Source organism: Sceloporus occidentalis, unplaced genomic scaffold (assembly GCF_023333645.1).
Source record: "Sceloporus occidentalis isolate IW3139 unplaced genomic scaffold, rSceOcc1.0.p SCAF_9, whole genome shotgun sequence".
NCBI classification, from domain to species: domain Eukaryota; kingdom Metazoa; phylum Chordata; class Lepidosauria; order Squamata; family Phrynosomatidae; genus Sceloporus; species Sceloporus occidentalis.
This window is the reverse complement of record NW_028316989.1, coordinates 49,471,987-49,497,477: the sequence shown is the minus strand read 5'-3', so window position 1 is coordinate 49,497,477 and position 25,491 is coordinate 49,471,987. Positions and strand designations below refer to the sequence as shown.

The 25,491-nt window shown below is 51.6% G+C and overlaps 2 protein-coding genes across 5 annotated transcripts; one reads left to right on the top strand and one right to left on the bottom strand.

Moving 5' to 3' along the window:
* Positions 1-2: 2 nt before the first annotated feature.
* Positions 3-19,980, bottom strand: LOC149307531 (zinc finger protein 710-like). 4 transcript variants are annotated; one of them, XM_089539404.1, is made up of 6 exons: positions 19,899-19,980; positions 18,574-18,724; positions 2,375-3,871; positions 1,679-1,870; positions 1,204-1,378; positions 3-985 (listed from the first exon to the last, which is right to left on the bottom strand). In XM_089539404.1, exons 3-6 carry the CDS (start codon positions 3,839-3,841, stop codon positions 813-815), a joined length of 2,007 nt encoding a protein of 668 aa, XP_089395530.1. In that variant the 5' UTR covers positions 3,842-3,871; positions 18,574-18,724; positions 19,899-19,980; the 3' UTR covers positions 3-812. The 4 variants fall into 4 exon arrangements, with proteins under 4 accessions (XP_089395530.1, XP_089395529.1, XP_089395531.1 ...); XM_089539403.1 differs by lacking the exon at positions 19,899-19,980 and having other exon boundaries at positions 18,574-18,907; XM_089539405.1 differs by lacking the exons at positions 18,574-18,724; positions 19,899-19,980 and adding an exon at positions 15,997-16,070.
* A 263-nt stretch (positions 19,981-20,243) lies between these two features.
* On the top strand, positions 20,244-23,952 carry LOC149307530 (arpin-like). The gene is made up of 6 exons (XM_089539408.1): positions 20,244-20,417; positions 21,502-21,577; positions 21,832-21,964; positions 22,789-22,989; positions 23,107-23,270; positions 23,460-23,952. The coding sequence occupies exons 1-6, from the start codon at positions 20,317-20,319 to the stop codon at positions 23,466-23,468; spliced, it is 684 nt and encodes a 227-aa protein (XP_089395534.1). The 5' UTR covers positions 20,244-20,316; the 3' UTR covers positions 23,469-23,952.
* The last annotated feature ends 1,539 nt before the right edge of the window (positions 23,953-25,491 follow it).

Sequence of the window (25,491 nt, the reverse complement as noted above, 5' to 3'; positions counted from 1 at the left end):
GCCTTCCACCTCCTCAATCCGCCCTGTCCTTTTGCTCCAGGAGCAACCAGCCAAGCGGTCCTTCTTCTGTCAAAGGATATTTATTTATTGCTGAACATCGTCAGAACATGAAAATAAACACAGTAGATCTATGCACAAGTGGTACAATCCACTTTGTGAAAGAAGTCACAGAATAATTTAACAGGGCTGCTCTCTACCTCTCTGCCAGGAAGGTTGGCAAGGGGCTCTCTAGGGCAGGTCTGGGCACAGCGGTGGCCCTCCTGATGTTGTTGGACCCAACTTTGCCCTGATGGTGGCGAGGGATGATGGGAGGGGCAGTCCAGCAACACCTGGAAGGGCATGCTTTGCCCTTCCCTGCTGTGGTTCCACAGCCGCCCCTGCCCTGGACCTTTCTTCTTTTGGTAAAGGGCAGAGGTAGCTTGTGTCAGGAGCTGCTCCAGTCAGACCCTGCAATAAGGACAGCCCAGGACCAGTGGCAGAGCCGCCCTGAGGACTCCTGCTCTGGAGAGGTTGCTCCTGGTCAGTTGTCACCACTGTCTCCTTTGCCAGGTTCTGCAGGAGGTAGAGTAAGGCAAGGGGAGCTTCTGGCCCTTCAAGGCTGGTGGGGAAAGTGGGACCAGCCCAGTGGAGTGGAGCTGAGAGAGGCAGTGATGGGACGAAACTTCCACAGGTGTCTCGCAGGGCTAAACGGGCCAGAGCAACCCATTCAAGCCGCACCTTCTGAAGCTCAAGGACTGCTCTTGGTTTCTTCTGCCACACTAGACCTTTGTGGAAGGGCAGGGAAGATACCTGTCTTTTTTTCCTCCTTCTCGCTACAACATGTTGTAATAGGCCATTTCCTTCATGGCTTGCTCTGCCAAGGCAGAGGCATCCGTGGCACTACCCACCACCCTGTAGTTGTACGAATTGTCCTCCTCATAGTCCTCCATCTCCTGCTGTCCGTCCAGCTCTGCATGATCACTGCCTGCCAGTTCCAGCATGGGATCTAGGGGACAAGATAGGAGAAACTGAGCAGCCAGCCGCTTGGTAATAAAAGCCAGGAGTTTTCAGCCCCAGCACCCCAATCCCTCAACAAGGCTCCAGGCGGCCTGCAGAGGGCGCTGCCGTCTCGCCTTTGGGCAAGAGGAGGCCGCAGGCCTTTCCTGAAGGCTCCTGGATGGGGGTCAGACTTGCATCTTTCTCCCGCCTACCTTGGCTGCCTACCTTGGCTGTCCAAGTTGATGTCCATCACACCATGCTTGACCTTCATGTGCCTACTGAGGTTGCCCTTCAGGTTGAACTTGCTGGAACAATAAGGGCATTTGAAGGGCTTGCTGCCCGCGTGGAGATGCATGTGGCCCAGCAGGTTGTACATGCGGTTGAAGGACTTCCCACACACCTGGGAGGGAAGGAGGCTGGTCAGCGGACAGACTGGCCTGCTTAAATCTGCCAAGGGTGGCAGTTGCTCTGGTCCCAGCTCTGCTCGAGCCTTGACAAAGCCACTCTCGGGCTCTGCACCAGCCTATGTAGCTGGAACAATCAAGGGAGACTTCAGGGGATGGATAACGCAGGGCCTCAGTACAACATATCCAAACATGCCCCAGACCCCATCTTTTGACCCCTTTGCTCCCCCTGCCATGCCAGTTCCCGGGGGCTACCTGCAGCCCCTGCCCACCCAGCATCACCTGCCCAGCTGTACCTTGCACTTGAAGGGCTTGACTGGTGAGTGGACAATCATGTGGGTCTTCAGTGTCTGCTTCTGCACAAAGGTCTTGAAGCAGATGTGGCACTGGTAGGGGCGGACGCTGGTGTGGATCAGCATGTGCCGCTTCATGTTTGCCTGCAGTGTAAACTCCCGCCCACAAACTTCACACTTGAACTCTTTCACACCCTGAAAGGAGCAGCAGGTGAACAGTGGAGGTCAGTCCCTGAATGTCCTTGGCAATTCCACCTCTGGAGCATTGGGGCGCTTCAGAGTATTGGAAAGAGAAGCATCATGCCTGCCTGCCTGGCACCTCCCTTGAAAAGCCATTGGTCACTCATGGCCCAAAGGAATAGGCAGAGGCCAGGCTGCCTAGTGACGGGGAAGAGTGGCACTTCTGGAAACATCAGTGAGCCCACAAGGAGGTAGTCCTTGGGCAAAGGCAGAGGTGAGTGGACTGCAACTCCCACCATCTCTCACACCTGGCTATACAGGCTGGAGGGCAGATGTGGGGTTCAGTCCAAGGACCTCTGAAGGCTCACCCACCCCACTTGGGCTGTAGGTCACAGGGTCCACACAAACACACAGCCCCCCTTTTGGCATGTTCACAAACACTGCTGGAGGTGGGGAGGTTGCCTGCCACCACAGGGCCCCACGGGTGGGCTGAACCCCCTGTGTCCCAGTGGGGCCTACCTTGTGGGTCAGGGCATGCTGCTTGAGGTGGTGGATCTGGCTGAACTCCATCCCGCACTCGGTGCAGACGAAGGGGCGCACGTTCTGGTGCTTGAGCAGGTGGTTCTGGAGCTGGCTGCGGTAGTGGAACGACTTGCTGCACTCTGGGCATGGGTAGAGCGTGGGCCCCTGGTGGGTGCCCAGGTGGCGCTTGAGCTGGGTAAGTGTGGAGAAGTCCAGGCCACATTCCACGCAGACATGGCAGCGGCCACTCTCATGCTTCCCCTCATGGGCCTTGAGCTCGCTGGGGTAGGCGAAGCCACGGCCGCAGAAGCGGCAGCTGTAAGGCTTGATGTCCGAATGGAGGAGCATGTGGCGCTTGAGATGGCTGGTCTGGGTGAAGGCTTTGTGGCACACCTGGCACTTGTGGGGCCGTGTGCCCTGGTGGGTGAGGAGGTGGGTCTGCAGGTGGCTGGGCTGTTTAAAGAGCTTCCCGCAGTGGGGGCACGAGTGGGGCTTGATGCCATTGTGGCCCAGAATGTGCGTCACCAGGTTGTACTTGGAGGTGTAGGACTTCTCGCAGAGGCGGCACTGCCACCGCTTCTCCACCAGGTACGAGTCATCAATCTGCACATTAATATCCAGGCGGTCCAGTTGCATCTTCTTACTCTGCTCACCGTGGTTCTCAGCCTCGAAGTCCAGGGGCTCCTGCCACATGAAGCCCACCTCGCGCTTGCCCTGCTGTGGGTGAGAGCCTGCCACCTGGTGCTCCACTTGGCTCAGAGTAGGGGGCGGGGGCGGCAGACGAAGAGCCTGGAAGCCACAGTCCCTGGGGAAGGGGGGTTCCTCCATCCTATCCAGCTGTACATTGTTCCGGCTGGCCTGCTGGGGGCTGGGGAGCCTCTCCTCATACCCAGCCAAGGATAGCTCTTCTGGCCCGAGCCTCCGCAGGTGCCGGAGGCGCCGGGGCTTCCTGCTGAAGGTACTGAGGTCAATCATCTTGGTGGCGCTGGTCTGGACCATCTGCTCACAGGCCGGTGCCTCTGGGCCTGCGGGCTGGGCATCCAGTTGTTCTTCATGGTCTTCGCTTGGAACGCACATCTCGTACCTGCCCTCCTCTTCCTGCTCAGCTTCTCCTTTCTCGTGCTTTACCTTTGGCACCAGCCTCACAGGGGGCCGCTTCCTCCTCCGGGCATGTCTCCCAAAGGAAGCCTCCGCCTCTAGCCCCTCCTCTTCCTCAGGGGTCCCTGCCTGGCCATGGCTTCCATTTTCCAGAGGATGGCTGCTCTCTGGCTGCTGCTTCAGTGGAGCTGCTGCTGTTGCTGCTTTGTTGTCAAGTTTGCTTGCAAAGTTTGAGAAGAAGCCTCCAGGACTGACTGTGGCCCCAAAGAACTCATTTTCTGAGACCAAGCCCAGGACTGCCGCTTGGGCCAGAGAGAGCACCACCACTGCCTCTGTCTGTGTCCCAGAGCTGGCAAAACGATCCATGCCTCACACCATCAAGTGCAGTGTCAATGTCTGCAAGGAAGGGACAGAGAAAGAGAAGCCATTATTCCTTTTCTCACGCAGGGGCCTTGAGCCAAGAGAGCTGAAAGACCTGCACTATCCCCAATAGGCAAGCACCAAAGCTGCGGTGAGAGAAAAAGGGAAAGAGAAAGAGAAAGAGGGAGTTCTATCTCATCAAGCAGTCCAAGGTCCAAAACACACTGCAGAAATAATCCAATTTGAGACCACTTGAACTGCTCTGGATCAATGCCAGAGAATTCTGGGAACTGTAGTTTTGTGAAACATTTAGCCTTTACCGTCAGAGAGCTCTGGTGCTACAATATACTACAATCCTTAGGATTCCCTAGAACTGAGCCAGGGCAGTTAAAGCAGAAACTGGATTATTTTTGCAGTGTCTTTTGGACCCTAGAGTGACCAGGATTTGAAAAAGAGGCTTCAGTGTAGTTCTAAAGAGAGACTTTGGTCCTTGAAAAGTACCGCAGAACTGAATGCATGGGAGCATTCTCATGTGGTGCAATCTCAGAAGTGGCTATTGAGGTGTGTATGTGTTTGTGTTTAAGACAGACTGAGGCATGGGAGCATGCGAGTTCAGGACATCAGTGTTCTTCATAGATTTGAACCACTTCACATGCATGACAAAAGCAGAATTATTCAGGATAAACCTGCCTGTACTTTCATACAGCCTGATCAAAAGGATCTTCAGTTTGGAGGATCTCCCACAGCTCAAGGGGAAACAACATTCCTACAACACAGAAGACTTCCTACCTGGGAACAGAAAAAAGGGCTCCTGCCTGACAGTCACAGATTTGGTGAAAGAGGTGATGCTCCTCTGAGGCCAGGAGCAGAGAATGGCAGGGACATCCACCTAGATGGCCAAGGCCTCTGTGCAGCATTGCCACTGGGCCTAAGAGCACACACAGGCCAAGATAACATATAGCAAGGGGTTTAAAGCGAGAGCCACGGGCTGGAGCTGAAAACCAACAGTTGCCATGATACTGGCTTCTTTCAGATGGAGGAGTAACACATACAGACTGGAGCCACTCATTAGGATTAATGAAATATGGTTTATTATAAAACTAGAGGGTACATATTGGCAGCTTTCAAGCAGGGCGAGCAATTCTACTGGGAAGTCGAAGGACTAAGGTAGACCTAGCAGTGTGTGACGAGCTTAAAACTGGAGGACAGGCCATATGAAAGTGAAGAAAGTTATGCAAAAATATGTCACATGTCCCCAAATCGGCAACTGAAGCAGAGGATCAGAAAATGGCCAGAATAATCCTGGAGGTGAAAGGAAAGAGAACGAAAGGAGTACAGGGAACGTGTGTGAAAGCCAACCAAGGAAGATGAACTCTCTCAAGGGAGCAGCACAGACTGCTTCTTTCCTGAAGGGAATTCCTTTCTAGAACAGCTATTAACAACCAACCTGGTTCAGGGGAGGGATTCCCCCCATCCAACAAGGAGCACGGAATGGGACCCAAGCTCCTTCCCATTGATAGGGAACAAAAAGCAGGTGGTACACAAAGTGGGCTGTTTTGCACATGCCAGATTTCTCCCTTGAGAGGTGCTTGTGAGAAAGACTGGGGAGAGCAGAGCCCCCTTTCCTCCATTTTTGGACTCTGAATTTAAGTCAGGGGCATAAGAGGCACGAGGCAAACTTTCTCTACCTTGTCTGGCTGACACTGAGGTTTTGTGGGTGAGAGTGCTGGGGATATGTCTGTTCTGAAAATGGCCCTGACGTAGAGCCCCTTTGTAACAGAGAAACAGTGGTGCTGTGGGGAGGCCCCCTGTCCAGGTGAGATTCCACTCCTCCTCAAAGGAACAAAGCTTCTCCCTTTCTTGTGGAGATGGTGACAAGACAGATGAGAGGAGTGGGGGCACCAAATAAAGCTGGGACACTGGTATCTACACCAGAGAGAAGCACTAGAGAGACCCCGAAGGCCAGTGGCCTCCATCCATTGCCAGGCAGGAACCAGACAGCCATGCCCTACAGAAGCTGTGTCTGCCCCAGAGCCCTTGCTTGCCAACCAAGTCCTCCCCTCCTCACCCCTGCCCACCTTATACCCAGAGGCAGCCCCTGCCCCTTTCCCTCTCCCAGGAGAGCCAGGCCAATAGTCCTGACATGAAACAGCCAGGCCAATAGTCCTGACATGAAACAGATAGATAGATAGATAGATAGATAGATAGATAGATAGATAGAGAGAGAGAGAGAGAGAGAGAGGGGAGGGGGCTACTTGGGTTCAGAGCAGAAGAACCAAGTCAGAATTTCCTACTTCTGACCCTTTAGGAAGCCATGAGCCAGAGCTGAAGACAGAGTCCTAGTTGCTCAGGGTGAGGACAGTGGGTGCCAACAAGAGGGATGTCAGGGAGGGAGGGAGGGAGGGAGGGAGGGAAAGAAAGAAAGAAAAGGAAAGAGGGGGAAGAGGATAAAGGGAGGTAAGCAGAAGCAGTGCAAGGTGGGGGAGGGAGCAGCAGCAGCCAAGACAAAGAGGAGGGGGAGAGGCAGGAAAGAGGTGGGGAGGGGAAGGGAATGGAAGGGGGGAAGGAGGAAGGAGAAAGAAGGAAGGAGGTAGCTGCTGGTGCTGGAGGCTGAGAGGAGGAGCGCAGGACTCTGCCCCACCAGGCCGCCCAGGCAAAAGCAGAAGTTGCAGCCAGGTCTGGTGCTTGACCCATTTCTATGCCCAAGCTGGTGCAGAGGGGAGGGCAAAGGGTGCCTTCTTGCCTGTGCAGGAGAGAACAGCCTTGCCTCCTTTGGCCTCTGCTCCCATTCACACCCTACAAAGGCCGGCAGGGGAACCAGGGCTGCGGGGCCTGAAAACATCCCACCAAATGCAGCTACAGTTAGGTAGGGCATAAAACCAAGCTGAAAGAAAGGGCCAGGACCTCCCCCTGTCCCCCCAATAGGAGGCAGGTATTCCAAACACCCTGGCCCCATCCAAGCAGCCCCACGGAGCCAGGGCCCCACCTGGGAGCCTACCCAGGAGAATGGCCACAGCTACTGTGGGGGAACATCCCCTCAGCCTTTCCTTTCCTCCCCCTAGTCTCTCTGCCCTCCTTCCCTCCCTCCTTTTCATTCCCTCTATTTCTCAGTCTTGCTTCTTCTCTCCTTCTCTGGCTGGCTCCCTCATTCTTTCCGTTTCCCTAGCAACGCTCCTCTCAGCCTGGTGGTTTGGTCCTGCTGCCTCTCTTATCTCTCCCTTTTCTCTTTCATCAATCTCCTGATCTCCTTCTGTATTCCAGCGCCCCCCACCCACCCATCTTTATCTCCCTTCCTGCTTTCCTCCTTTCATCTCCTCTAAGGTCCTATCACTATTTGCAGGTGAATCAGAGTTAGGGATGCCCTTCTGTGCCAGAACAGCAGAGTCCTCTTAAACCCCCAGCCTTCGTAGCAGCCAGAATGGGGGGCCAAAATGCCTAGAAGGGTCCAGGCCATTCTCCACGCAGGCAGCCTTTCCCAACTGGCTCCAAGTGAAATCTCAGGGCCTGCCACCTATGCTGCCTCTCACACACACATGTGCCGACAGCCCACTGTCTCATAAGCTAAATGGGATGGGGGAAAGGTGCCTCCCTTCCGATAGAGTTCTCTCCTCCTCCAAAGTTGACCATCTTCCCCTCCTACAGGCCAGGTTCATTTAACACTTGCATCTCTACGGCAGGTGACTTCCTAGCAACAAGGATGCACATCGCCAAAAGATGCCCCTCAGTACTGCTGCTAATGATGCCACCAGTTAGCCAGGTGCTTCCATTTCCACCGCTGCCCCTCCAGCATCAAGTAACAGAGCTGCCCACTCCTGCTACCACTTGTAAGTCCCATGTTGAAGCACTGTAGGCAATTGTCAAGGGTTGTCTGAAAAGTGGAAAACCCATGCCTACTCAACAAGCCCTGTCTATGTGCTTCTTGTCCAGCATGCGCTCTTTCTCTTTTCCCACTCCTCTTTCCCCTAACAGGGAGGCAAATTAGGAATACACCAAACAAGTGTGGCTGATGGGTGTGTATGCACACAAAAGGGGATAAAAGCATGTATTCCCATGTGGGATGTATTCCTATCCCACCTGGCTACAGGTGAAGCTCTCTGTGCCAATGTTTTTGCTATTAGACATCACTGACATGGACTTCTGAAGAGGAACTATGCACCTCCTCGAAGGTGTGCCCAAGTTCAGCCACCAGAAGAACAAGCATTTAGGTTGCTCGATGCTACCCTTGGGGAGAGGTCGGTGGGACCAGGAGAGCAGCCAGGGCCCAGTGCACAACTGACCACTCACCTGACCTGCCTTCTGCAAGCCAGACCCTCCTTCATTAGAAATGCAAGCTCCTAACTCTCTGCCCAAAGCGATATGTTATCACCATAATAAGAGAAATTCTATTATTGCAAAGGGCAGTGAGAATGACATTGGTGTGGCATTTACTGAAGGTTTGCATGGAAACATTCCCTGCTTGAAAGAGAGACTGCTTAGATGCCCAGTACCTACAGCCCCTGAGCTCCCTGCTGAAGTTACCCCCATTCTCCCTTGAAATTCTTGGGAACCCCAGGAAAAACTGATCCATCCTGAAGGCAGCACAGTACTTTAATGGGAGCTGCTCTCCAGGCATAGAGCAACTGCTCCAACTGAAGCCATAGTGCAGACAGAGGCAACAAAGCAAAGGGGTCTTTCCAGAAATGAGCCTGGTCAGTAGCCTTGAGGAGGGGGCAAATGGATGGTGCTGTCTGTGGGCATCCCAGGAACAAGAACAAGAAGACATCAGAGCTGCTGTCCTACAAGGACCCCCTCAAAAAACTCCCCTGTTCTCTTGCTAGAAAAAAGACAACTACTTCTGCTGAAGCGAATGGAGAAAGACTTTCAAGTTCCTCCTTGCTGAAATGACTTCTCTTCCTACATGTTCCCTGTCCTCTCTGAAAATAGAAACACTATTTAAGAAGAGGCAACAAAAAAGGGAACCGAATAGAGGAAGAAGGAAAGGGAAAAAAGAGCCTCAAGGGGGTGGAGAGAAACAGAATGAAAAGAGATGAAGAATAAAGGAGGGGGGAAGAGAGAGAGAAAGGCAGGAAGGCTTTGAAAGGAGAGAATGGCTTCTAGCCTGAATAGAATGTGCGCGGAAGGGAGAAAAGAGAGACAGAGAGAACGCTTGAAAGGAAACAGCTACACAAAATGACCCCTGATTCACAGACTGTGCCAATCATGGCCACAACGGCTTTTTATTTTTTAAAACCCCCACCAAAACCCCCTTTTTCTTTTTTATATTCTCCCTCTTTCTTCTAGTGGAGGAGGAAGAAAGGAGCGAGGGCAAGAAGGAGAGTTAATTCTCAACCTAGTGGAAAATGAATCTGACCAAAGCTGGTGGAGCCACTTTCAACAAACCTCTGTCTAAATAAAAATCACACAGACCTCCAACAGAAAACAAACATGTTCTAAGAGGGAAGCTTCTGATTTAACAAACAAAACATCCTACAGATTGAAAGAAAACACTTTCTCTTTACAAATGGTTGGGCAACTGCTGGAAGGTAAAAGTAAGCACCCCAAGAATGATGTGAGCCACATCCATCCCAGGAGCACAGAGCGAGAGAGCTGCCAACTTCCTGCTGGATCCCCAACCCACAGAATATGGTGCAGCAGGTGCATCTATGTTTTGGGGTGGAGGAGGAGGAGAAGGGGACAGAAGGCCCTCTGCCCACCCCTCAAAGGGCTCACATTGTGAACAACAACAAAAGTTTAACAAACCCTCAAGCATTCAGAGCAGCTCAAATCCTTTGGGACCGCTCCCCAACACTTTGGGCTTAGTATCATGGATGCAGAGTGTTGGTTCTTTGGTTATGGTCAATGCTGGAGGGCTCTCCTTCAAGGGAAACAGCTTATGAGACACCCAGCACCAGCGCCTCAGGCAGCGTAGGGGCAGCAGTGTCAGAATGTGGTCGAAGGGGCCAGAAAAAATATAAACAGTGGCATTTTTGTGGGGTTTTCAGGCTATGTGGCCATGTTCTAGAAGAGTTTATTCCTGATGTTTAACCAGCGAAGATGCCAGCCACAGATGCTGGCGAAACATCAGGAATAAACTCTTCTAGAACACGGCCACATAGCCCGAAAACCCCACAAAAACCTATGGATGCCGGCCATGAAAGCTTTCGACTTCACATCAACAGTGGCTATTGTAAGTCAAAGTGGGGCAACACTTGCAGAGCAATCATCAACCAAAGATTCTTTTCCTATTTTAAAATGAAATCAAAAACCATTCGTTGGGTTAAACAGCATCATGTAAATTTACCCAACATAATTTCCAGCATGTACAGTGTTCCTCAGCTATTTTGTGGCAACCTCTTCTCTCACTACAACTGAGATGCTCCTTGTACTAGAGAGAAAATGAGGTCTCTCCAGGACCTCTAAGCACAGCTGTCAATGGCTGCTCTTTGTCAACAAAGGCAGCAAAGCCTTCCTCCACTCCAGCAGCTTCTGCACAGACTGGGGCCCTTCTTTTCATGGAGCCACATGGGATGCTCTGGGATCATGTCCATGAACACTGAAAAGCAACACTGGGTCCACAGTCTGTTAGAAGCAGAGACTACATCCTCACTTTGGACTCCCTTCTGCAGTCAACTTGGCTTTTTTCAGGGAATATTTCAATGGATAGGCAAATAGGACTCCTGGAATAACAGGGGCTGGGACAATGGGAGCAGCCATAACACTAGCTGCGTATCTGGGCAGAACAATCCATCTCTGACATTCGTTAAAAGACACCTACTATGTCGTTTAAGGTAGAGGTCAACAGTTCTCAGCATCCAGTGGCCTCTCCCCCTGATGGCATGGCCAAAGGGTTTTGCACACACCCAGTGCAAAGCATCTAGCACCCACCTGCCATGGGAGGCTTCCAGGAATAGAGAGGTAAGGCAACTATCACTTCCCTGTTCCACACAAAGAACCCCGAAATGCAAGTGACCAACAAATAAGGCCCACAGAGTCCAGCATTCTGTTCCTACACTGTCCAGCTTGTTGCCTCTGAGAAACCCAGGAGTTGGGCTGCCACATCCTCCTGCTTATGTTCCCAGCCATGGACATCCAGAGGCACACTCTCTACAGTACTGAAGGGGTACTTATGACGACCTATCCTTGATGAACTGGTCCAATCTCCTTCTAATCTCTCCATCATTACACCTTGTGAAGTGAGTTCCACACAATCTGCTGTGTGAAGAAGTCCTTTTTATCTGCCCACCTACCTCCATCAGTCATTTTCAGTTTACGATCCTGGATTCTAATATTATATACACGCGTGCATGTGTGTGTGTGTGAGAGAGAGAATTCCCTATTCACTTTCTTCACACCATGCATAATTTTATTCACTTCCACAGCATCTCCTTTCACTAGCCCAAACGCTGTCTGTAATCTTTGCTCACAGGGAAGTTGCTCCAGCCCTTCGATCATATTGGTCATCCTCTTCCCTTTTTCCAGCCCTGCAGCCTCCTTCTTCAGGCACCAGAGTGTTCATGATGTGGCAGCAATATGGGATTGTAAAAGGGAAGCATATATGACAGTTACGGTTTTACTTTCAGTTCCTTTTCAATTTATGCCCAGCACAGAATCAGCCTTTTTCAAAACAACTGTCACACATTGTGTTGACAACATTTTCATCCAACTCTGCTATACCCCTATGTTCCCTTTCTTGGCCAGTTGCTGCCAGCTTAGAATCCCATTACTATAAATGTGAAACTTGGCTTTTGTGTGTGCCTGTCCGTCCATCCCAATATGCATCTCTTTACAGGTGTTTATACCATATCCTATTTGTCATTTTAATGTTCATTCTCATAGCCTGAACAACAGGGGATTTTTGTTGGGACACCTGGCCATCTCAATTCTTATGCTTAACTACATAACTGAGTTTTAAAAGGAACCATAGAATAGCTGGCACACTGGATCCTGGGAGAGGAATGATCCCACTACCCTCCACATTGACTCCAGACATTGCCAAGGAATGGGGACAGGGTACACACACAGACACACAGAGAGGAACTCTTCACACTTCCTTAGAGGAAACTCTAAAAGAAAATGGCTGCAAATATTCCCAGGGCAAAAAGATGTAATGGCTATGCCACAGAAAGGCAATTATACCTAATAAAAAGGGACAGGAAATGTATCTGTAAAGAGACAAATACCGTATATACCAGCTGACCTCATGTATAAGTCGAGGGCAGATTTTGGGGCCAAAATTATGGATTTTGATATGATCCATAGATAAGTCAGCGGTAAAACTTAGGGGCATGAAGGATGTAAATGAAGGATGTAAATGAAAAAGCAAAGGAAAACAATGCCAACAAACTTACAAAATTCCATCAGGCATAACTATTTGTGCTCATACTAAAGGCTGGATGGATGAGAGAGTAGAAGGGTGTCAGTACTTCCAAGGCAGATTAAACTCTTGTCTTTCACCAGGAGCTGGTGTGTATGTGTGTGTGTGTGTGTGTATGTGTGTGTGTGTGATTTAAAGTACAGTACTTACATTGACCCGTGGATAAGTTGACTCAGTTTTTTGGGGGTCAATTTTTAACCTAAATTTCTAGACTTATACATGAGTATATACAGCAATACTTCCAAATATTAGAGAACACATGCTGAGCAGTACACACACACACACCTGTGTGTATGTGTCTATGTGCACCCCCTCCCCCTAATGATGTTACAGGCAGACCGAAACAGGAAAGATAAAATTAGAACAAGCCAACCCTCTTCCTTCTGTAATTCCAGCCCTCCTTCCTTCCTGCTCTGTTCCTGCCTTGGATCACCTGGGGAGGGTCACAAGGAACGGAAGAGCAGCGGCTGTTGCTGCTGCTCCACTTCCATGCTCAGATGGACAGAAAGAACTCTAGATCATTTACCGGGAAAGCAACCTATGACACTGTTTTCTAGTTATTAGAGATTTAACTTGTATTATTATTATTATTATTATTATTATTATTATTATTAAATCCCAGATAATTTCTGCTACAAGTCTCACATGCTAGTTAATAAAGTTTTCACCTTTGTCCAAAGCATGGACCTAAGGGTACAAATGCTTCAAAGATTAACAAAAAGTGTAATACCCCCTTGAGCGAACTCGGCATAAGGATATTAAGGTAAGGCATTCTTCTTAAGCCTTTCAGTAAAGCAACCCCTTTCTCTAAACTGGGACCACCGCATGCCATCTCTATAACCACCAACCATCTCTTTTACCCACTGTTTTGCTACAAGAGAAAAGCTGGAGGAAACCAGGTCTACTCTTTGTGGACCCACTTTACAACTGAATGCCATCTTTCCCTTCTCCAGCAGGCAGTTTCTCAATGTTTTTGATTGGGAGCTCCCTTCTAAACATATCCTTTCTCTCAGGCTCCCATAGCTGCCCAACAGCCATACTGTTTTAGGCAAGCAAGAACACACACCTCTCCATACTGCTTCTATATTTCTTGCTACTTGGCAGCTTCCCTCCTCTTGGACCTTCAAGTGTCACCTCCGATCCCCTCCTCCCATGTCAATCCATTCTAGTGCCTGGAGCCTAAACATCCCCTTGCCCCTCTTTCTGATTAACCTGGTTATTGTTATTGTTGCATGCCTTCAAGTCATTTCTTAAGCCAAGATAGTTTGCAGCCCTTAGAGGCAAAGATAAAACATTTCAAGTCTCCGGTGAATTTGCAATATCCTCTGTTCTTTCCCATATGCAAAAACATTGCAAACACTCTTCAGTTATAAGGCTCTACAGAAGGAGGGTGTACTTTAGAGGAAAGAAGAGGAAAAGTTGCTTGTGAGTGTATGCTTTTGGGTGAACCGTGCACTACTTTTTGCCACTGTGGGTGCATCTCCTAAGGATGTCACTTTTCAGCCTGTTGCCGATCTATGCAAGAGCAGATTATTTCACACAGGCAGACCCCACCTGAGTGGCCTCTTGAGGGTGACACCTGTCATGTCCCTTCAGCCTCACCTTGGTTATGGAGCAAAGGATTATTGAGATAAAAGACTATATACTATCACCAATATTATCAAAATAAACACAACAGCTGATAAATCATCTGTAGCAAATAGGAATTCTGGTCTTAGCGGACCATCTTTATCTAGTAGAACTAATCTTTTCGGGGGGGGGGGGAGGCACTTCTCACCTGTAATAAGACACCCACCCTTGTCAGATTTTTCCTCTCAAACTGTGCCAAGGAGGATGCTCCATCTTCCTCAGACAGCCTTTTTACGGCTGCATAAATGGAGCTTAAAGAGTTACAGATGCTATTCCAAAGAGCAGATGGGAACTTGAAAGCCAGGTTGATTCAAAGGTGCATCTCTGTCTGATCTATTGCCAGACAGAGCAGAGTTATACCTTTGGTCAAGGTGAACAAGCAGTCCTCCCTGCCTCATCTGTTTGCTGTGATCCATCTGGGGCAGACCAGAGGATCATCACTCTCAGTGCACACTTGACAATTAAGTGCAACAACGTGAAGTCGAAGGCTTATGTGCAACAACATTCACGGGAAGATGAATTTGCAGTGTCCACTCAGTCAAATACAACAGAGGAAAACCCACCACTTCAGCCAAGGAAGGCACATGAACAACTGATGTCTTTCTTTAAGAAGCCTCCATTGTCTACCACACCAGATTTTTAAATGCCATTATCACTGGACAGGTTACCCCGCAAAATCTCCATCATCTGTTACTTTTTGCAAATCGGCCTCCCTGGGTACAGATGAGGGCTACCTTTTTCCAGGTACTTTGGGCAGGTGGGGGGGGGGGGGGAAGGTGGACAATGGGCAGGAAGGGAAGATAGCCAAGATGTATAGTAATAGTAGAGACCAACCCACTCTGCAAGAGCAGATCCTGGGGGCAATAAGTCAAAGCATTTCAAGACCTAGAAAGTAAGCCAAGATGGAATGAGGCCTCAGACATCAAGACAGCAGGAGGGAGCAACACCAGGCAGCCAAGATGCCACAACTCAGCTAACGAGCCCAGTTTCTCCTAGGCTTTTCCTCTCTTCCCATTATTTCTTTTCTTCTGTTGACATTAAGTGAGAAAGGATGGAAAGCAAACCAACCAAAACAACAAAAAGGGTTACATTTTTGATAACACTGGAGAAGCGGGCATCAGCTTTTGATGTTCCAAAGAGCAAAGTGCTCTGTCCAAAGTGGCCCAACCAGGCTTTCCCAGCTCCTTCAGTGATAGAGAGAAGAGCTCCACATTGCCAGAGATAGCTGAAAGAGGGCAGCAACACACCAGCGCTGTGGGTCTCTGCAAGGCTGGTGCCACAGATATCAGTGGCATCCTTGCAAGAAGCACCAGCATGCTGGGCTTTTCAGGGCTTACTCTCCCATCAACCAACAAGTCCTGGATCAGGCTGCAAGAGACTAGCTTGCCTGCCTGTCTGCCTGCCTGCCCTCCCTCCCTTCCATCCCAATCCCCTCTGGCCAATAATTGCTATAAGAAAAGTTCATTACAGCCGTGATGGTGAGGGTGAGGAGGAGGAGGAAAAGCAGGAGGGAAACCAAACCCACCAGGCACATTGCTTGGCCAGGGCAGTGTGAGAGCACAGTCGCGGAGAGAGGCAGCAACAGGTAACCCACCAGATGACTCCAAGCAGCCAGTCCAATGGGGGTCAGTTCCATACCATGTTCCCTCCTTGCCTTATCCCCTGCCAAAGCCAAACTTTGCACACCAAGACAGGCAAGCAGATAGGAGGGTGGAAGGGAAAGTTGCAGCCCAAAAGCTGAGGCAGCAAGGCAGGAACAGTGTCCTCGAGTGTGCGCTCTCACGTGCTGCAAGACAGAGCTGCAGCAGGAGTCAGGCTATGTGCACCTCCCTCCCTGCCTGCCTTCTTCCTTCCTTCCTCCCTTCCCTCCTTCTCTCTCCCTTCCCTCCCCCCTCCCTCTTTCCTTCTCTCTTCCCCTTCTTCTGCAGACGCCATCACTCTTTTCTCTCACTCCCTTTCTCCCCCTGGCAACAGGAGCTGGGATGGAGGAGAGGCAGTGCCAGTGGAGAGGCAAGTAGCCCACCACCCGGGCAAGATCTTGGGGGCTTCTTGCAACCCCTCTTCTCTGGCCCTGACCCCAGCACCCTTCTCTCGCTCAAGAAGTAGCGGGGCAGAGGTGCACGGAGGGGCTTGGTTCAGTTCCACCAAGCTCAGCCGGCTGGGGCGCAGGCGAACTCACCCTGGGAGTCCCGAGGAAGGAGGCTTGGCAACGGGGGCGGGCAACCCTACTTCGCCAGAGGAGGAGGAGGAAGCATGCAAGTGGGCAGGCAGTCAGAGCCGGGTCGGCTCTCTCCTCCTCTCCTCCCAAGGCTGCTGCTGCTGCTGGTGGTCTGGGTTCTGCTCCTGCTGCCCATCCAGCCGCTGCTGCTCTTCGCTGGCTGCTTCTCTCTCTCTCTCTCCCTCTCCTTCTCTTTCTTTCTTTCTCTCTCTCCACCCCCCCCCCCCCTTCGCAGTTCCCTTTCTCTTTTTTCTCTCTCTAGCAGGAAGGAAGAAGGGAATGAGGCAGGGCTGACGTGAAGGGATGCAAAACAGCCCCTCCTAACTCAGCTCTGAGAAAAGGGGGAGAGAGAGAGAAAGAAAGGAAGGAAGGGAGGGGGGGAGGGAGGAAGGAAGGAAGGAAGGAAGGAAGGAAGGAAGGAAGGAAGGAAAGCAGGCGCAGAGGAGGGAGAATGGCAGTGGCAAGCGCTTTTATCTTGCTTTTGTTCCCTTGCTTCCTCTCTCTCTCCAGCCCTGGCCAAGTTTTCTTTGCATGCTCCTTCCCCCATTCCCTGTAAAAAACCCAAGAACTGCTTGCCCCCCTCACCCTCCTTGCTCTGCCTTGAATGGAGAGTGAACCAAGCTCTCAAGTGAATCAAGCCGGGCCTCAATGCCGCTGCCTCCTGGACATGCAGAGGGCAAGAAGAGCAATGGTCAGGCCAGGCCAGCTCTGACCGGCAGCCTCCTCCTGGCTCAAGGGGGCCCACATGGCGGGCCACTGTGGAGCAGACCCAGGCTCATCTAGGCCAGGGCAGGCAGTGTCCCTCATCACATAGAGCTCTCCTGCTCTGGCTGAACCTGCTGCCATTGGACATGTCCAAGCCTGACTATGAAATGTGGAATAAGCCTCTTCTTTTCCCACTCATAATTTAGCAAACCGCTTGCACCCATACAGGCTTGCATCCTTCTTCCACTGGGAAGCCAACATCACAGCCCTCCCGAGTGTGCCATGATGAAGCGGCTGATGGTCAATTGAAGCTTTACTGCATTTTTTTAAGGCAACCTGATAAAAGTCTGTCTCCTTCCAGCCTTCCTTAACCATCCCCCTGATGCCAATGCTGCTAAAAAACCCTCCTAGCTAGACAGAAGCAAGGAAGAAAAGGAGGGCTGTCAAGAATAAAAAGACTTGGTCAGAGGAATTCCCATACCTGAAAGCTGCCATCACGCCTCATTCTTCTCCAGGTTGAACATCCCCAAGCAGCCTCTCAGCCATTCCTCACAGGTCCAGACACTCCCAGCTCATTAAGACCACAACCTCCTAAGACCCTTTAGTCCTTTTCACTTGCCTTTCTGCCAAGCCAGGCCCATGCTGCATTAGTGCTTTTTGTACCCTAAATGCAAGACTCCCCATTTCTCTCTGAGGACCCTCTCATCATGTTAGCTTTGGCTTAGGGTTACGACTGTCACAATCCCCAATGATCTTGGTACTGGCTTCTACTGTGTTGGTTATCCTTCCTTGCCTTATTTCACCAGTGAAGCTGCCTCAGGGCAACTGCAGAGGAGAGGGAAAGAGGCCTCTGCTGTGGCCAAAAGTGGACACAGGGAGATGGGCAGTCACCTATGACACACATGCCACTTTTGAGTCTGGTATCATAATATGGTTTTGTGTTGGGCTCTGCCAGGGCAATGGGATGGGGGGGGGTTAAACTGATGTTGGTCAGAATAATCCTGGAAAGGGACTTTATTGCCACTCCAATAAGGGGAAAAATGGGGGAAAGCTTAGTGCCTTCTCTAAGCCCCACCCTCAGATCTTGTCAGTTTTAGTCTCTAAGGCCCTAGCAGAGTGACAGGCCAGAAAAACACATGCCAACCACCACCACCACCTTAATAAACAACCAATGCATTGTCCTGAGCGCAGCCTCTAAAAGCAATGCTAGGGGGGCTGTCACTGAAGATTCAATGAGTGGGTTCCAGTGCTGCCCCTGGAGTCCAAGCCCTGGTTTGGGAGGATGTTAGCAAAGTGTCTGTAATAACAGAAGAGGGAATTAAGTAGTTCTTGGATTGGGAGGGCACTTGCACCACAAACATTGCGGCATTATGCTTCCTTTAGCATTTCCAGGCCTTTCCCATCTCCAGCATCCCTGAGTCCTCTTTTGTGTTTCCAGAACTTTCTAACTCCCAAACTGACTTTTCTAATAGCTACGGTGAAATGTTTTTAAGGTCAAAAACACAGTGCAGAAATAATCTGGTTTGAGACTGCTTTAACTGCCCTGCCTCAATGCTAGGGAATCCTGGGAACTGTAGTTTTGTGAGACGTTTAGCCTTCTCTGTCAGAGAGCTCTGGCGCCACAATAAACTACAACCCCCAGGATTCTCTAGCATTGAGCCAGGTCAGTTAAAGCAGCCTGAAACTGGATTATTTCTGCAGTGTGTCCTGGCCCTAAGTGAGCCTTCCACCTACCAGAACCCCTTTGAGAACTTTCCTGCACAGCTGCAAACCAGAACGAAGCAAGGCCCAGGGGAGCCTGAAGCATTTTATGTCCCTGTGTGGTTTACTTACTGTCTCTGGACGTCCACTCCTGAGCGCTCAGGCGGAGCCCTTTGGCCGGTTGCTGGATGTGCCGTCTCTTCCCCGGAAGGCCACCAGCCTCGATCCCTCCAAGAGACCCGGCTGGAGAGGTGCAAAGAAGGTGCTGTGCTTCCGATGGCCTCTGCACAGAGAAGGGAAGGAAACACTGAGAACAAGATCCCCACTGATTTGTCCCAAGATAGATACAACCCAAGCCAAGATTTGTTTTTTGGAACAGTTGCTGGGTATCCCCATGGATAAGCCTAGAAACGTGAGCCGAAAGACTGGCACCACACCCCTCCTAGGCCAGCTGAGTGCAATCAGTGCTGCTCTCTCTTCCATCCAGTCTTTGGGGTGAGCCAAAACCATGACACTTTGTGAAGGCCAAGGCTTTCATGGCCGGCATCCATAGGTTTGGGTGGGGTTTTGGGGGGGTTCTGTGGCCATGTTCTAGCAGAGCTTCTTCCTGACGTTTCGCCAGCGTCTGTGGCATCTGGCATCTGCAGACTTTGATGCTGGCAAAACGCCAGGAATGAGCTCTTCTAGAACAGGGCCACAGAACCCCCCAAAAACCCCACCCAAACCGAGGGATGCCAGCCATGAAAGCCTTGGCCTTCGCAAAGCCATGATGCCTGCCATCATTTTGTAGGTTCTCTGGCATTGCTTTCCTTTGCTTCATCCTTCGCTGCAGGTCCCTAGGTTTTACCCTCGACTTATCCGAGGGTTGTATCAAAATCCATAATTCTGGCCCCAAAACCTGCCCTCAGGTCGACTTATAGTCATATATATATATATATATACACACACACACACACACACATATATATACACAGGTATATCAGTATACTGAAGAAGACTCACTTAAAACTTTTAATTGAGGAACAACAACAAAGATTTTAAATAACCCAGTTTGGTACGGCTTTTCAGCATCCTGGCTCAAAGGCTATGGAATTCTGGGAGTTGGAGTTTGTTGTGGGGCCCACAGCGGAGCTCTGCTCTGCTCCAGGCCCACAACAAACTCCAACTCCCAGAATTCCATAGCCTTTGAGCCAGAAAAGAGTTAAAGCGGTGTCAAACTGGGTTATTTATCTGGGAGAAGTTACTTTTTACAGCTCCCAGAATGCCTCAAAACCACAGCAGCCGCTGGGCGTCGGTTCCTTGTGCTGCAGCTCCCAGAATCCCCCAGCTGAGTGGGCCCTGCAGCCCAAAAAGCATTACCTCAACCTCTTATAATAATAATAATAATAATAATAATAACAACAACAACAGCAACAACAATTATTAATAATACGAAGAAGAAGAGTGATAATTCTGACAGGAGGAGAAGGCCGCGGCCTCCCTCGCAGGGGCGTCGTGGAGGAGGAGGAGGAGGAGGACACGCCCCCGCGAGGGAGGCTCATTTGCATACGCCTACATGTGCCAATAAGCGTCCTGCGCCCTCCCGCCTTTTTTCCTCTCAGGCACGAAGAGCTGGGCGTGGCCTCTCTCAGAGCGGCTCAGCCAACCAGCGACGGCGCCGGGCGGAGTGGCGGCTCTGCGCCAGCCAATCGCCGCTCTCTCCCCTCCCCTCCCCGCCTCCTCGGCGGCTCCCTCAGCGCTTCCTGCCCACTACTGCGCCTGCGCACTAGGCCGAAGTTCTGTGAGGGTCGGAGCCAGTGCCTTAGTTCTCTCACACAGACTGGGAGCTGTTGCGCAGGCGCAGTAGTGGGCAGCAGGAAGCAGGCACAGGCCGCCATGAGCCGCCTCTACGACCCGCGCTGCCTGAGGCGGACCAAGGCGGAGGTCCACACCGAGCGCCTGGAAGGAGGGCGCTGGGAACCGGGAGCCTGGCAGCGGTGCGCGCGCCTGGGGGGCCTCTGAGCATGTGCAGAGTGCAGAGTGAGGACCCGCCTTGGCAGCCCTGCCTCAGCGCTTGGGAATCCTGGGAGCTGTAGTCCGCTGGAGGCCCCAAAGGAGAAGGCTAAATGCCTCCCGAAATGAAAGGAAAGCCCCGGGATCCCAGCGCAGAATCAATGCAGACTGAGACTGCTTTCTGTGGCATGCCCTCCGTCTCTCACGAAATGCCATGGCATGGCCCCGAGGGAAGGTCACGCGATGGCCCCGGCTGCTGTTCTGCAAGGCAGGGCTTGGAGCCCTGGGCCATGCTGGCTCTGGAGGCCAAGGTTCGGGCCCCGGTTTGGCCTTGTAGACCCCCTGGGCTCAGAGGACGGCCATGGCGAGGAAACCCCTGGCAGCAGGGCTGCCTGAAGCAGAGGCACCCAGCAGCAGGGGCTGCGGAGTCTCCCTCCTTGCAGGCCTTTAAGCAGAGGCTTTGGCTGAGAGTTCCTGCATGGAAGAATCAAGGGGTTGGCTGGACCAGGGCCCTTCTTGGGGTCTCTGAGAGTCATTCCCATTTCTTTCTGAGGACTGGGCTCCAGGTGCCTGGAGTTTTCTCTCTCCTGGGAAATAAAAGGAGGGAGCAGAGTCAGAGGTCAAGCGAAGGCCATTTGTCCAGCAGGGACTGGTCACTGGTCCAGAGCCAGGAGAAACAGGCCTTTGGGCAGAGGACATTCGCTCAGGGCTGCAGCCACACTAGAGAGAGAACCCGGCTTGGCACCTCTTTTCAGCATCCTGGCTCAAGGCTATCTATTGTCAGCCCAAAGCAGAGCTCCACTCTGGGCCCCACAGCATACTCCAACTCCCAGAATTCCATAGCCTTGAGCCAGAAATAGTTAAACCAGCTTATTTCTCCAGTGTGGATACAGCACTTTCAAGGCTGGCCAATCTATTTCCACATCAGTTTTCACAGCGTCATCAAATCCTAGCGTTGGAAGGGTCCCCAGGAAGGGCCATCAGCCTCAAAGCCCCTCCTTCTGCCGTGCAGGAATGCCCAGTCCCTGTGGTGACCCCATCCCTGTCTCTGGCTTTTCCCCTCTGCAGGGGGAATGGCGTGATTGTGGAGGGAGAGCTCCTGGACGTCTCCCGGCACTTCATCTGGGATGCCTCCGGCAGGAAGGTGAGATTCCCCAAAAGAAGGACTCCAGGGCTCAGGGCAGGTGAGGGCTGGCCTCTCCCTCCCTCCTCCAGGGTCACAAGGGCAGGGGGCAACAGGAGGGGCGGGTGGACGGCAGGATCCTCAGGTGCTTTACATCCACATGCGTGTTCCCAGCAGAGTTACTTGCGCAATGGGAGGTGGCATCTTGCACCCTCTTCAGCCTCTTTGGTGCCTCTGAGAGTGAGTAGGTTTCCTTCCTCGCTTTCCTCCTCCAGGAACGTTACTTTGTGCTGTATGTCAAGCCACGGACGATCCACCGCCGCAGGTTTGACCCCAAAGGGAATGAGGTGGAGCCCAACTTCAGTGAAACCCAGAAAGTGAGCACAGGCTTCCTCCCGGCCTCCTACCGTGAGTCTTATTCTCTGTCCCCCATCAGACTCTCCTTGGCCTGGTGCCAATCCTGTGCCCCCAAACAGGGACAGGGAGTTGCCCTGTGTCTTGGGGATCCCACTGGGGTACCTCAACTTAGGGGCTGGCCTTCTTGAGGATGAGCGTGACCTCCACCACCGCCCCTTTTTTGAGGCTCTGTAACCACCAAGAGCATTTGTAAGCATCCACTAGTGTGTTCAGAGCACTTTGGCAGCATCCACACTGCAGCAATAACCCAGTTTAAGACCGCTTTAACTGCCCTTCCCCTGGGGCCACAACAAACTCACATTCCAAGAGTTCCATCACACTAAGCCAGGGCAGTTAAAACCATCTCAAACTGGGTTATTGCTGTGATGTGGATGCAGCCATTGTCTGCTTTATCTTAGTAGTCTGTACTGCAGCCCAATAAAGTAGGTGGCAAGGTGTGTGAGGACAGAGAGCGCACATCTCCTGCAAGCTGCAATTCTTCTGGCAATTCTCAGATTCTAAGAAGGGAACAGGAAAAAAGCATTAGTCACTCCAGAGAAAGAGGAGGTATAATTCAACCCTCAAAGTTGCCCCCTCACGTGCCCCATAATTGCCATTTTCCTATTTACTTTCCTAGCAGACATTGTGGCTCGATCCTGAAATGTGGGAGGCAATTGGTAGATGCTCCATAGTCCTTGGTTCAGAGTTCCCTGCTGGTGTCTTGCAGGAAAGTTGGGAGTGCATCTCTGTTGGTGTGTGCGTGCGCGAACATTGTGCTCATTGCTCCCACTCCAATTCATTTCTCCCTCTGCCTCTTTGGTGGCGGTGGTTGGCAGGAGTGGAAGCCAAGGGGCCCACTGACCGGCTGTCCCTGGAGGAGCTGGAATGCTTGGCGGCTGTGCCAGAGCTGGAGAAGATGACCCGGCCTTATGCTCCTTCCCAGACTGTGGCCTTCTGGCTGCCTGAGAGTGAGATGCTGGAGCTGGAAGCAGGGACAACTGTCCGTCTCAGGACCCTGGGAGATGGACCCTTTGTCTGTGAGTGCTCCAGGCAGAGCTGGCCCTGCTTCTGCCCCCAACTGGCTGTTTTTGGTCGACTGATGGGATCCTCACCCATCCCACACTGGCTTAAAATGCTTCCTTTTGCCCTTCTAGTCTCACTGGCCAAGCTGGAAGCAGGGACTCTGACCAAGTGCAACTTCTCTGGTGACCGGCAGGCTGGGGCATCCTGGACGGAGAGCATCTTGGCTTGCAAGGATCGCAGGGAGCCCTTTGACGCACCACGAGAGGATGGGGATGGTGCCAATGGGGATGAGTGGGTATGTGGGCCCCATAAGCTGAGTGCCTGGCCTCTGGTGGGGGCTGGGCTGTCCCTGATCCAGAGTGCTTGGGGCTGGATGAGGCAGGCAATGGAGACATACACGTGTTCTTGTGTGTTCAGGGCCTGTTCCCAGAGCCCAAGGTGGGAGGCCATCTGTGGAGTAACTGGCCCCTTTTTCCCCCTCCAGGAGGACTGAGTGAGCCTTCCACAAGGATGCTGCGCCACAGCCACTGAACAACTTGGGCTTCTCTCTGGATTTGTCTCCCTTGGGATGCCTTTTCTCTTTGCTGCATCTCCTAACATGCTGAGTGATTGTCTACGGCTGTGCTTCTCTGGCCTATGGAGGAATTATCTGTGCCCAGTGCCATGATATCTGTACTTAAACATGCTGAGTGAGTGTCTACGGCTGTGCTTCTCTGGCCTATGGAGGAATTATCTGTGCCCAGTGCCATGATATCTGTACTTAAACAAATAAACACCTTACCATTTTCCCAGTGTTTTTCACGTCTGTCTTTTCCTCCCTCACCAAAGACGACTCTCCTGAGCCCAGGACAAACAATCTGCTCAGCCAGCTAAGGGCACATTCTCAGGGGCAGTTTGTACTGATAAGTCCAGGCTTTGCTGGCAGGTTTCGAACTCAAGCCTTAGAATTAATTATGGGTGGGAGGGTGGAGAGGTATTTCTAGTGGCTTCTCCTCCTTCCTGCATTTTGTCCACAGGCTTTGAGAAAACCACTTTTAAAAAATGATGGTGTCTCCTGGCTTTGCCTTATGGTGGCGCCCCTGACCAAGAAGCAAGCCTGTGGAGTTGCAGTATGTTCGAGAGACAGGCAGTTCTTTTGCAAGGTTGGTGGTTGGCGGGGCAGGAGGGAAGAGCCAAGGATGGGTTTTCTCTGACAGCAGTGTGCCCAGCATTGTGCCTGAGTGTGCCGGCTCAAGCAGTGCTAGTTAAGTGGGGTGCAAATAGGATAGAGGGCAGCCCCCTCATTCCTCCCTCCCTGTGAATGTATTTGTGTGCAGCCTCAAGAGCAAATGGGCAGGAGTCCTATTAGATGCTCTGCCTCAACTGCTATCAGGATCTCTGCTCACCTGGTGCTTGTGTCTCTCCACAGTAATTCTCAGTAGGATGGCACAGCATCGAGGAAGAGGAACAGGCATGAGGGGTCTGCCCTGCGTTCCCCCCTTCTCTGCTGGTGCTTTGTGCATACAATTCTGGCAACTCTCAGCCAGTCCTGGGCCTTCAGTTTGATTGTGGTTGGATTTGGAAGCAAATGCCTGGGGATGGAGTGGTTCACCACCACTGCTGGGACTGGTCTGGTGCTATGCCAGGAATGGGAGCCCTCAGAGTGCTGTTTCTTGAATGAGGGGAAGATCTTTAGAGCAAAGAGAGAGGCCTGGTTGTGAAAGCAGGGAGAATCCCTTCTTTCCCCCTGGCTGTGCTGCAGGCCACCCTCCTTCTCCTCTTTTCCGGCAGGGGGTTTCCCTGGCAGCCCCAGTCTGGGCAGCTGGAGAGGCAGGGCGGACTGCCAGGAGGAGGAGGAGAGGCCTCTGCCTTCATGCCAGGACCATGAGCAAAAGCCCTCAAACAAGTGGAAAAGATGAGCACTCATGCTGGCTTTGCATCTTTTCACTAACCTGAAAACTTATTCACCAGAGGGTCAAAATGTGTGTATTGATAACATATTCCCAAGTGTGTATTAGACAGCAAAACAAGCAACCCTGCCAGGCAACCCACATGTGCCATCACAAAGGCTGAAGAGCAGAGGATCCATTGAGAGCATAGTTGTTTCTGTCAGTTTTGAGCTGTAGTGTCACATGCTGCAAAATGTTTTAGAACTGAGCACATTTGGCAGCTCAGGTCGGCCTCTTACATCTCAGCTTACAAAAGAAAAGGCTAGGCTCATCTAGCAGCAGAGGTCTTACAAGGCATATTTGAATTTGCTTATGAGGGTTTTGAACCGCCCTGCCAGATGCTTTTGTCCTAGAAAAGAAAGCTCTGCTCTTGCAAAAGCTTGTTTTAGGGCCAGACTACACCTTCCTTGAGTCATCCCTCTCACTTTGAAATGACAAACCGCAAGCTGCGTTTTGCCCAACTGAAATACTGTTTGCAGTCAATTGCACCTTGAGGGCAAATAACTGGTGATGGAGAGAAGTTTGGTTTGCAGGAACTGGTGTGGGCCCTCAGTCTGCATTGGAGCCCTTTGGCTAACATTTTCTATA

Coding starts and splice junctions, on each gene's coding strand:
- LOC149307531 (XM_089539404.1), bottom strand. CDS start 3,841: ATGGATCGTTTTGCCAGCTCTGGGACACAGACAGAGGCAGTGGTGGTG. Junction 1,871..2,374: donor AGCATGCCCTGACCCACAAG/GTAGGCCCCACT, acceptor TGCTCCTTTCAG/GGTGTGAAAGAGTTCAAGTG. Junction 1,379..1,678: donor TCAAGCCCTTCAAGTGCAAG/GTACAGCTGGGC, acceptor CTTCCCTCCCAG/GTGTGTGGGAAGTCCTTCAA.
- LOC149307530 (XM_089539408.1), top strand. CDS start 20,317: ATGAGCCGCCTCTACGACCCGCGCTGCCTGAGGCGGACCAAGGCGGAG. Junction 20,418..21,501: donor GAACCGGGAGCCTGGCAGCG/GTGCGCGCGCCT, acceptor TCCCCTCTGCAG/GGGGAATGGCGTGATTGTGG. Junction 22,990..23,106: donor GGGAGATGGACCCTTTGTCT/GTGAGTGCTCCA, acceptor TTGCCCTTCTAG/TCTCACTGGCCAAGCTGGAA.